Here is a 10977-nt window from a genome sequence, read left to right as displayed (position 1 = left end):
AATTGTCGCTGCACCAATGAAGGTGGCTGTTGCACACGGACACTTGTTTAGCGGAGTCTGTGCCCCGGTTCTCGAATTTCAGGATGAAGCTTCTTTGCTTTCAACTTATTCAATAATAACTTTTTTTAGAAAATATTTATTAAAATATTTAATATTTATTAAAATATTTAAAAATATTTGTTCTGTGTAATTAGAGTCAGGTATCAAGAAGAGCAACTGTAAGGAGAGTTTAACATACCTCCAGAATATTTTATGCTTTTAATGCTTTTAATGCTTTTTTATGCTTTTAAATATATAAATCTGATTTGCATTTAAACATATCAATCATTAAGTAGACAGACTTTAGGAAGACTTGGGTTTGATGGCAGACGTAGCTACTTAATGGATGCAATTGCCTAAAAGACCCGTCTCGGGAGTAAATCAGTAATGTTCTGAAGGAAGAATTTAATTCCTTAATTCTGGATAAACTTGTAAAAAGCACAGTTGCCAGGGAGAGGACTGAGCAAAGGAGCGCTTGGTTACATGGTACAGAATCGGTGTCTTAAATCTGTGCCTTTTCATGTGCACAGTCCCAGCAGGGGACACTGGGGACAGTTTGGGGACAGCGTCTCCTGTCACCATCCCACATTTTCCACAGACCTGTTCCAGAATAGAACACCTGAAACCGCACCCGCGACACGCTCATTTTTATAAGCATTTTGAATGAAGCGGCATTGTCTATTCGCCCTTCTTGACCTTTGAGGAAGCAGCAGGAGGAGGGACAGGCATGGATGAAGAAAATGCAGAATTTCTCTGCTGATTGCCTTAAATCCACGGATCGATGGGGTTTTTGATAAATCAGAGTGACACAACTGCTGCAGCATCTGCGTTTGGCACATTTCCTGCCATGGGTAACCCCTGCAAACCTCTGCCTGGCAGAAAAACTCTTGGATAAGAGGAACAAGAAGTTTTCAATTTGCTATTTTGAGAATCACAACTCTTTATCATACAAATTAAACGTGTGCCTGCGTTTTAAATCAAACCATGCGGCCAGCTGTAGAACTGCCATTCTGGTTTTGCAGAATAAAATTAATTTGAATGGGCCGAAATCAATATTACTTTTTCACTCCTTGTAGTCTGAGGACCCGAAGGCTTTCTGTAGCAAAAAGAATGTGCTCGGGGAGTCAACAAAATCAGGTTGTCCAAGATTGCAGTGTCCTTCTCTATTATTTTTGGTTAAAGCCTCAGGGAAAATGTTGGGGAACTGTATTATACCTTGAGAGCCGCCTCCTCGCTGCTGATGTGGAGTTAGTGCTAACCAAGCTATGGAAACACATCACCACAGTTCTCTACCTCTTTTCTACAAAATAGGGATAATAAATAGGTTTCCTTGCTTAGTTCCCGGCCATATTAAGATTTAATTATTTCTCTAAACTGCTGTGTAACACTAGGTATTAACTCCCTAATATTTTTCATAAGTGATTTGTCAGCGTACGTACTGTACAATCATTTGGTCTAAGGAAAGTGTCCAACAGTCCCCCAGAGTCAAATAAATGTCATTACGTGACCAGGTATCTTATCAGTGACGCCGTACGGATGCGTTTCCTTCGGGGCCAGGACTGAATCATTTTTGTTCTGTTGTTTATGAACAGGGCGAGGCACGGCAGGTCTGTTAACATGCCCAAGTCCTCTCACGGCATTGTGGAGTTTTCTATGCGTCACTCCACTACTTGCATATACTCCATGCCGTCTATATGAAATCACGCTTTATTTTGGGCTGTCGCTATTTATATTCGTTGGAGGAAGAGGAATGTGGAAAAAGAACAGGTTCTGTCTGTGTATCTCATTCAGAGAAGCTCAAGACTTCTCTTAATAGGTCATGACATTTTCCTGAGTTAGGCAGAGCCCTGCAGACAGCAGTTCTATCTGGTTTATTGCCGAGATTTAAGCCCTTGTGCTACCAGCGCGGTGCTCTCAGGACAGTCACCCCGTCCTGCAGCGGTTGCTCATTCACGCTGTGTTTGCCCATACAAGAAGAAAACCTCTCTGGGTTTGATTTGTTCCCCATCTTACAGCAGGCTCAGAACTAAGCCCAACTTGCCAAAACCAGCGTGAATCTGACTCCGGTGAAATTACTGCATCACCCAGCCCAGCACCAGCAAAGGCTTCAGAAGCACTTGCACAAAGTCCTGCGCCCAGCTCTGCAACCACCGGCTGGGGCTGCTGCTGCTGCTCCAAATGTGCTGCGTCCACATCTCTTACATCTGCACAGGCTGGCTGGGGCTCCAGGAACCTCCGGCTGCTTGATTTACTCCTCAGCACATGTTCCCTTTGTAACAGGGCATAGCTGGAGCTCTTCTGCTTTCCCTCCATCCTACCATGGCTTTAAATAACCCATGGTTCCACTTCCCTGTTCTGTGTAGCAGGGAACACACATTGCAACACAACCTCCTTCTTCTCCTAAAAAAAAAAAATCATTTAAGCACAAAAACTTGAATGAATCTAGTGGCTGTATCAGTTCTGGAAGTTTGCTGCAGGGTTTCTGCTTGGGTATTTATAGTAATCCAGTGAGGAACACTTTGCAGAGCAGATACAAGCCTATGCTGTGTGTGGGTGGGGGCGAACAATGACCTAAGCATTGTTTATCAGAGAGAAAAACTCTAGTTTTAATAGGAGAGCCCAAAGTCACGGCAATAACAAGTCACTGCAGTTCTTTCAGCTGCTTCTAAAATGGCTTTTTCCCCGTCTTTACAAGAATCTCCTTACAGTGTACAGCAGCAGGTGGCAAACTTTCAGCCTCTTGGGATAACTTTGGTGATACGCAAGTATATACCTGTCCCAGCAACAATCTGCTTTTAGAGCCGAGAAGGAGCCAGGTCTTACCCTGAGCTGAGGGACCTTGTGCACAAAACCACCAAAGAGAATAAACCTGTTGTGGGGGCGATGCCTTGAGCAGCACCCGCTGCAGACACCCAGCAAAAGGACTTAATTACTACGTACAAAAGCGCTTTGGTCAGGGCTGTGCATTGGGCTCCCCGGCGTGTCAGTGAGCAGCAATGCGGCAGAACAGGCTGGCGGATTAAGGAGCGAAACCCGGGTGAGGACATCAGAGGCCATCAGCTCGAGCTGGGAAGTGAGCGAGCTGGGTGGTACCGAGCCCAGCTGCCCGCAGCCTCCCCGGCACCCTGCGCTGCCTGTGCCTCTGCCTGCACCTCTGCCCGCGCCTCTGCCTGCACCTCTGCCTGCACCTCTGCCTGCACCTCTGCCCGTGCCGCTGCCTGCACCTCTGCCTGCACCTCTGCCTGCACCGCTGCCTGCACCTCTGCCTGCGCCTCTGCCTGCGCCGCTGCCTGCGCCGCTGCCTGCACCTCTGCCTGCACCTCTGCCTGCACCGCTGCCTGCACCTCTGCCTGCGCCTCTGCCTGCACCGCTGCCTGCGCCGCTGCCTGCGCTGCGGAAGCTTGGAGCAAAACTGCTTGGGCAAGGCTGCCGGAGAGCACGGGACACAGGGACCCGGCTGCTTCAGGTCAGAACATGAAGCTGTTTTAGGGGCTCAGCCGTGCTGTGACCCCAGCCCGGAGCAGGGGTGCCAGAAGAGTTTCTCTCGCCCTGGTGCTGCAGGTGAGGGGCCGGGGGCTCACCCGTGAGTGTGCATCTGCCAGCACCCACCTGCCAGCACCCGCGCAGCCTTATCTCCGCCAGGCAGGTGAGTTAATGTGTAACCCGGCTCTGTTTGGTTAGCCCAGGAAAGTAAAGAAGTCCTGGGGTAGGCACGGCCGGGACAAGGACTTGGGCAGCGTGGAACGACAGACGAACTGGTAAAAAAAAAAATTAATAATAATAATAATCTCTGTTCCTTCTTGTCTTTTGCTTTCTGTCCTTTTCCTGCTGACCGGGCTGTGGGTGAGGGGCTGGGTGTCTCTGCCCGGGGGGCCGCGGGGCTCCGGGCACCCGTGGGGCTACGGACGGGCTTTGCTTGGGAAGGGGAAAGCATGGTGGAGGTGGCACAGGAGGCGGCAGCAGCGAAGGTGGACGAGGTGGCAGCGGGAGGAAAGCTGGGGAGACCAAACAGCTCAGGCAAACGCTCCGTGCACTTGATTTACTTGTTTAAATAGGAGGAACTGCAGATCTGCTGCCAAAGTCTCCTTTCACCCTGGGGTGGGACCCGTCCTGCTGCAGAGCAGAAGCTGCTGAGATGGTACCTGCAAAGGGGATTTCACTTTGGTTTTGTTGTTTCAAGCTGGCCAGGACAAAGCTCTTTGCTGGCAGAGGCATTATGGCTCGTCTGCTTTAGACAGCAAAAATAGCCGAGGTTCTTTAACTTTGCTGGAGAGCCATGGTAGAGTTGCTTGTAGTAGTCCTGGGCTTAAAAGAAAGTAGCCTCCTCATATAAAGCAATTAGCATTAATTGCTACCCAGCACCTCTTTGATGTTTGAGGGCTCAGTGAGCTTTGTAAAGGACAGTTATGGCAGCCGTGACAAAAGCTGCACAAACTGGCCTTTTAGTTTAGATTAAAAAAATAGCTTCTTCTAAAAGCATTTTTTTAGTGGGGGAAGATATATACCAGTGAAAAAGAGCTTTTCAAGTACCACGTCTTCTAATTTAAAGGCTCGGTCATAGCTTAGTTTGTGGCTGAACTGCCGTGTTATTCAGCAGAACTGGAAAATCCTTCTGAATCATAAAAACTGGGGTTTTTTCACCACCGATTTTTCCTCTTTCCCAAGTCGGATAAACGCGTTAGAGCCATAATCGCATCAGCGAACCAGAGGGCAGGAAAATGGACTTGTTGTTTCTGCGTAGATCCTCCCCAGCATGGGACGAGCTCTCGGCTGAACTTTGCCTCCCCGTGAGCTGGGTGCAAAGCCTTGGGCAGCCGCTTTCTGGTCCTGAAAACGCCGTTTGAACGAGAGCAAATTATTTCTTCCGATGAGCTGCTAACGGTGGGCATCCTCATGGAGAAATTAGCTCTGTGGAGACCCCTAATTAGAGCCGGGCCAGGCTGCTGCCTTGCACCAAGGATTTTGGCTCTGGCCAGCTGCTCCAGCTGCAGGCGCCAAGTCTGAGCAAGACTTTGCAAATTTTGCTCTCCCGAATTTGTGGAGCAGGCAGCGAGGAGCATTGCAGCAATCCCAACCGAGCTGCTTGGAAACGGGTTCATATTTCACATTGCAAATCTTCGGGTGCACGGCAAAACCGTGCAGGTTGCAGAAACCTGAAAAAACCCTGAACTCAGATGGTGTCGCTGCTTCCTGATGAGTAAAAGCTCTACCTATAAAGTTATCCAAATTCAAAGAATCGAGGGTGTTGCTGTTCCAAACCCACCGCTTACTGAAATGTGATTTAAGCAGTAAATAATGCAAAAGTGAAACTGAAGTTTTAAACTCCTCCTGTGTAGAAAGATTGGATGTCAGGGCGTGGGTGTCAAAATCTGATTTTTGCAGCATGTTCCAATTACAAAGGAATTCTTTCAGGGTCTAACACTCTGAACAAGCAGCCAGTTTTGCCCACTTATCTCTCCATCTAATTCCCTGATCCTGCTACAAGAAAAAAAAAAACAAAGCAGGAGCAGCCAGGTCACAGCACAAAGAGCTCCTCTGTCTTCTGCCCAGCAAACCCTCTCGCGTGGGTCCGTGTGTGTTGGAGCAGGCGTTTGTTTTGCTGCTGCCATCAGCCTCCGCAGCCCCGTTCTTTCCCAAAGAATGGGCGGTGCGTGTGAAGAAAACATGTAATTGGCGGTGGCAGTAAATTTTGGAAGGTTAATGCTTTACATCCAGAAGTAATTACGCCTTTCGGAGGCTGCTCAGCCTCTCCCCGCAGGCAGCGGAGCTCTCTCGGCCGTGCACCCTGCGAGCAAAACTGGCCCCCCCCGGCCAGTTGGTTTTCAGCCGCAGTGACCACGTTGGGGTCCCACTGGTGTGGGGGGCACGGGCTGCACCCAGACGGCAGCAGGGCTGCATTGCCATGGGTAGAGGGGACATTGGGGTGCTGTTTGTGACACCCTGGGGTGGCCACAGACACGGGACATCTCTGCAGCCGGGCTCCGTGCAAACCACGCCAGGTGTGTCCCCAAACACACCCCGAGGTCCGGGGGCACCTCCCCAAAGCTGGGACACCCCCTGGCAGGGTGGCAGAAGAAGCTCTTTGCCGGGAGGGAGCTCACAGCAGAGCAAGGCTGTGACCAAACGGTGGCATTTTGGGTCAGCGTGTTCAGAAGTTGGAGAGAACTTCAGCTTCAGAGCTGGCGGCGGTGGGTGTGTGGAGGGACAACGTCCCACCAGGCAGAGCTGGGCTGGGGCTCACACTGGGGTGGGATCGCTGCTGAGCTGGGCTTTCAGCCTCTTCCTTCACTCAGGAACCACCTTATCCTGAGATCATTAAAGCACCAACATGAGATGGCTGCGGACAGGTGCTCCAAAGCTCCCTCTATTCCCAGTTCTTTTGGGGAAACCTTCAGTTCTGAGGATGCTTTTCAAAAGCCCCTTCTCCTGAAGAGCGCAGCCTAAGATCGAGCACATTTGCATCCATCCATCCAGCGTCTTCCCAGCCCGTCTGTCCTCCCTCTGGCTGAGCCAGCGTGCTTGCATCGCTCTGGGGGTTCTCGCAGCTTAATGCTTCTCCTCTCTTCTGCTTCAGCCGGGATATTGCCCGCCCCGTGCCGGACGCAGCCTGTGATATGCCTAGGAAGGAGCTGGGGCTGGGGATGGCTGGCTGCGACTCTGGCAGCTGCGACAGCATGGTCAGCACAGCCTCCAACCACTCGCAGCATGTAAGTAACCCCGTCAGACCCAGCCTGGGCACAGCAGGGGCTCAATGCACCCCTGTCGGTGGCTGAGGAAAGAGTTTGGTCTGACCTCTGCTCAAAACCGCGCTCCATCAGTGCTTTGGAAGGATCCGGGGGCCCCGATGCAGCCCCACGCTAAGGGGAGTGCAAGGACCAAATTAATTCCCACCCCAAAGTAACCTCAGACTTTCCGTCCTGCCACATGCGTGGCAGCGATCAGGAGGCTCAGCTCCTGCAAGGTCTCCTTGGGGAAACGATCCTGAGGGCCCAGCGGCTCCTGCATCGCTCGAAGATGCAGGGACAGAGAGTGCAGGAGGAGCCTGGTGAGCTCCCCAGTGAGACCAGTCGGAGAACTGGGTCAGTCTGGTCCCAACAAGGTGATTTCACCTGGAAAAACCAGCGGGCCGTACTCCTCCCAGCTGACAAGAGATTAATTTCCCAGTTAACGTAGAGGTGAGTTTGGACCATGAGTGTAGATGTGTAATTTTTCTCTGTCCATTAGAGCTTGTTTGTCTCCAAACACTGATTCCACGATTGATGGACTAATTACATCCTGTCCGACTTGGAGCATAATTGATACGTGTAAGCACAACACTCGGTCCTGAACAGGTTTTCTATTTGATGTATTGCAAACCAGAACCAAACCCTTGGAAATTTATCAGGGATGGAAGAACTGGTTGCAATATTGCATGGTAAAAGATTTGGATAGGCGTCTCTCTGCAAAACAGCTCCACCTGGGACAACTTCTCCTCTGTGCTTGTTGATCTGATCCACACTCCATCCTTTCCTGCACTTCGGTTTTTTCATGGTATATTGCATGTGTCACCTTGTAACTTGGCACTTCCACAGCAATCATAGCTCATGATACTTGAAATACAACAAAAATTAAACAGGATCCTGCCATACTTGTTTTAAAGCTGGGGTACGAATAGGAGAACAAGGACACCACTACCCACAGATAAGCTTTCAGTATTTCTGATATTTATGCAAGCTTCTAAGATACAGGATTGCCAGTCAGTATAGATGTCTGTATCTATAGACCACTCATATTACCCATCTGCTCATATTTCAAAGTAAACTAAAGAGCTAAAAGGTAGAGGCCAAATTTCCAAGTTAAGAATAATCCATCTTCTGATGTTCATAGTAGGGTAATATAAAAACGGCCTTTAAGTATCTAAATATTCAGAGGAAGTTGTCTAGTTTTCTATAGCTGTAGGTATCAGTTTTTGAATAGTCACTGGCCAGGGCTGTGAATAATAACACACCTCTGTTTCCTACTTGGATTGCTTTTTTCCTTTTCAGAGCGATAACAGCTATGACTACTTATCTGTGGAAGAGAAAGAGTGCTTGATGTTCTTAGAAGAAACTATTGGCTCACTGGATGCAGAAGCAGACAGTGGGGTCTCTACCGATGAGACTGACTCTGTGGAGCCCTCCAAGCTGCCCGGGACGTGGCCAAAGAGAGACTCACTGCCCCGGGGTGAGCTGCAAACTGGTGCTCCTGCCTTGTTTGCAAAGGGACTTTCAGGCTGGGCTGCGTTGCCTTGGCAGGGAGGGAGCACTGCCCCAGTTTCATGCATGGGGGAAGCTAAAGCAGCTGGTTTTTGTCACTCTGGTGAGTGGTGGTTGGAGGCAGCGATATGGGGAGGGCGACAACTGCATTTTCTTGTGCGCAGGAGCTGCTGGCAGCTAGCGAGCAAGGGCAGCAGCGCTGCAGGGCAGAGCATCTTTGCTGGTGCTCTGAACATGCTCGCACAGACTAACGAGGCTCCTTGCTCGACACGTGCTTTGACAAATCCAAAGTATCCGCTTGCTTAGTGGCAGCCTGTTAGCTGGGATCAGGGTAAACTCTCTGGGTGCAATTACTCCGCCACGGCTGCAGGGGCTTAGCAGGGGTGAAGAAATGTATTTTGCAGACTGGAAGGTGTCCTGTGTGCTGCATGACTTCACATCTCTCTCTTTGCCTAGATTTGGAAAACGGGGCTCCCGCTCCGAGCGTAGGTCAGCAGCGTGCAGCTGAACAGAGGAGTGCCAAGAGCATCTCTGCCTTCTCAAGCTCGACTCCACCAGCGGCTCCAAGCCCAGGCTATTACAGTCTTCCAAGGAGCATCACTGTGCCAAACGCACAAAGAGCAAACGGAGCTTCTGAGAGCAAAGCGACTGTCTGCACAGTGGAGGACCCAGTGCCAGTGGGTAAATCTTCACAGGAGATGGCCAAGGACGACAGGCTTGACCAAGCCAACACAAGAAGCCAGATAAAGTCCCTGGGATCTTTGGTTATCCAATCTCCAGATCCCTTCCAGGATGACCTGGTGAGCCTGGAGTGGTCACGGAGGAATCGTGCAGATGCCAAGAGGGAAACAGCCAAGGAGACCAAGACTTGGACATCCTGGGGCCAGCCAGAGAAATCCATGGTGGAAGAGGCCTCTCAGGACCCAGACGCCAAGCGTGGGCCTCCAACTGCCCCCAAGCCACGGAAACTGCCACCAAACATTATCCTGAAAAGCAGCAAAAACAGCCCAGTGCCACTGGCCACAGAGCCTGGCCAGAAGGTAAAAGCACCGCTGTTGTCCTCATCTGGCTCTGCCAGCAACGCTGCTGCCGAAAAAGTGAATTCAGGGCACCTTGACCCCAAGGAGAGGGAGAAAGCCCATCAGGAGGCGTTGGAGAAGCTTGGATTATCCCAGGACAGGAGGGAGCCCAGCAGCCACCTTCAACCTACCATGCAACCCCAAGCAAGGGAGATGCCATTCCCCGGTCCTGGAGGGCCCGAGGCACAACGTGGCGTGGCAGAGAGGTCGGTACCGGGTATCCGACAGATGAACTTCAAATCCAACACCCTGGAACGCTCCGGCGTGGGGCTGAGCAGCTACATGAGCAGCACCAAGGAGCAGAGCGTCAAGACCAGCAGCTCCCTGGGCAAGATGTCCTTCATCGAGCGGCTCGCCCCGAGCTTCCTCAGGAGCAGCCGCCCCCGGCCAGCATCCCTCGGGGCAGGGAAGGACTTTGCTGGTCTAAAGGAGCCCGCGGGGCAGGTGGAGCCAGAGAAGAGCAGCAAGTGGCGATCCCACCCGCTGCAGAGCTTCCCCAGGCCACCCCGCTCCTCCGTCAGCGTGAAGATTTCCCCCAAGGGCACGACCGATGAGAACCGGCGAGAGGCACTGAAGAAGCTCGGCCTGCTGAAGGAATAGCTCCACAAGCGATGGGGCTGCTGGAAAAGGGGCTTTTCGTCCTGGATCCAGGTACCACAACCATAAGCATCTTCTGCTGTGATCTCCTGCCCCAGCATCTTGGGAGCAGTGCCACGAGAGGTATTCGGAGCTTCACGCCAAATAAAGTAATGCCACATGTACATAGTATTTTGTATATAGCAAGTGTCTATGAGCTATTTATATAAAGCATTGCTCAGCATGTGGATGGGGCATATTCTCCTACAGGGTCATTTGGGGATTCATCGCAACAGGGAAGCCATGGAACTGGGGTTTTGGCTTGTTTTAAGAGAGGTTCCCCGTGGATAAAACCTCTCTGGGAAGAACTGCAGGAGTCCACTGTTCCTTTAGGATTTTATGGGGTTTTGTTAAATTTATCAAAAGCCTGTGGGGCCTGAGCACCCATGTGCCAGAGGCAAGTGCCTCCTAAAAGTCACAACTGCCAAATAGAAAAGTGCCAGACTGAGGGGCACCGGGGGGGCTCAGCAACGCCCCCCATGCTCGAGTGCCCGGTCCCACCGTCACCTCTGCCTGCTCTCACATCCAGCCCCAACACCCTGGATATAGCACAAACATCCAGCATGAAGCGACAGTGAAGAAGTGACAGACTGTGTGTTGGTGGCAGAAGCGCTGCCCAAAACAAGAGAGAGATGAAAATCTGAGACAACATCATTTCATTCCCTCTCAAACTCTCCTCGCATCTTGCAGACCCGGCTGATGCTGTCAACATTTATGCTGTGCACCTTTCAGAACAAAGGTGGCTTATTTCTGTAACAAACTTGTATATGGCGAGAAAATGACTGTGCAATACGGGTTTACTCTCGTGTTGCAATCAAAGCTCTGGTAAAGCTGAATAATGAGTTTTAACCTTCAGTTTGTCTTGTCTTCCACTGCAGTAAGCAGGTGCAAAGTCTGTTACAGCATTGCCAGGCTGGGATGGGTGACATGGGACCTGCCAGTGCTCCAGTCGATCCCTTCCAGCTCGCACCATCTCCCACAGCAGCTGT

At 51.0% G+C, this 10977-nt stretch overlaps 1 protein-coding gene across 3 annotated transcripts; it reads left to right on the top strand.

Moving 5' to 3' along the window:
• The first annotated feature begins 2701 nt into the window (after positions 1–2701).
• C21H1orf116 (chromosome 21 C1orf116 homolog) lies at positions 2702–10737 on the top strand. Of its 3 annotated transcripts, none has more exons than XM_065649613.1 (4): positions 2702–3076; positions 6614–6746; positions 8064–8241; positions 8730–10737. In XM_065649613.1, exons 2-4 carry the CDS (start codon positions 6654–6656, stop codon positions 9950–9952), a joined length of 1494 nt encoding a protein of 497 aa, XP_065505685.1. In that variant the 5' UTR covers positions 2702–3076; positions 6614–6653; the 3' UTR covers positions 9953–10737. The 3 variants fall into 3 exon arrangements, with proteins under 3 accessions (XP_065505685.1, XP_065505683.1, XP_065505686.1); XM_065649611.1 differs by lacking the exon at positions 2702–3076 and adding an exon at positions 3536–3600; XM_065649614.1 differs by lacking the exon at positions 2702–3076 and adding an exon at positions 3738–3797.
• The last annotated feature ends 240 nt before the right edge of the window (positions 10738–10977 follow it).

The sequence above is a fragment of the Caloenas nicobarica genome, chromosome 21 (genome assembly GCF_036013445.1).
Source record: "Caloenas nicobarica isolate bCalNic1 chromosome 21, bCalNic1.hap1, whole genome shotgun sequence".
In the NCBI taxonomy this organism is placed as follows: domain Eukaryota; kingdom Metazoa; phylum Chordata; class Aves; order Columbiformes; family Columbidae; genus Caloenas; species Caloenas nicobarica.
The sequence above is the reverse complement of the archived record's forward strand: the minus strand, read 5'-3'. Positions and strand labels throughout refer to the sequence as shown.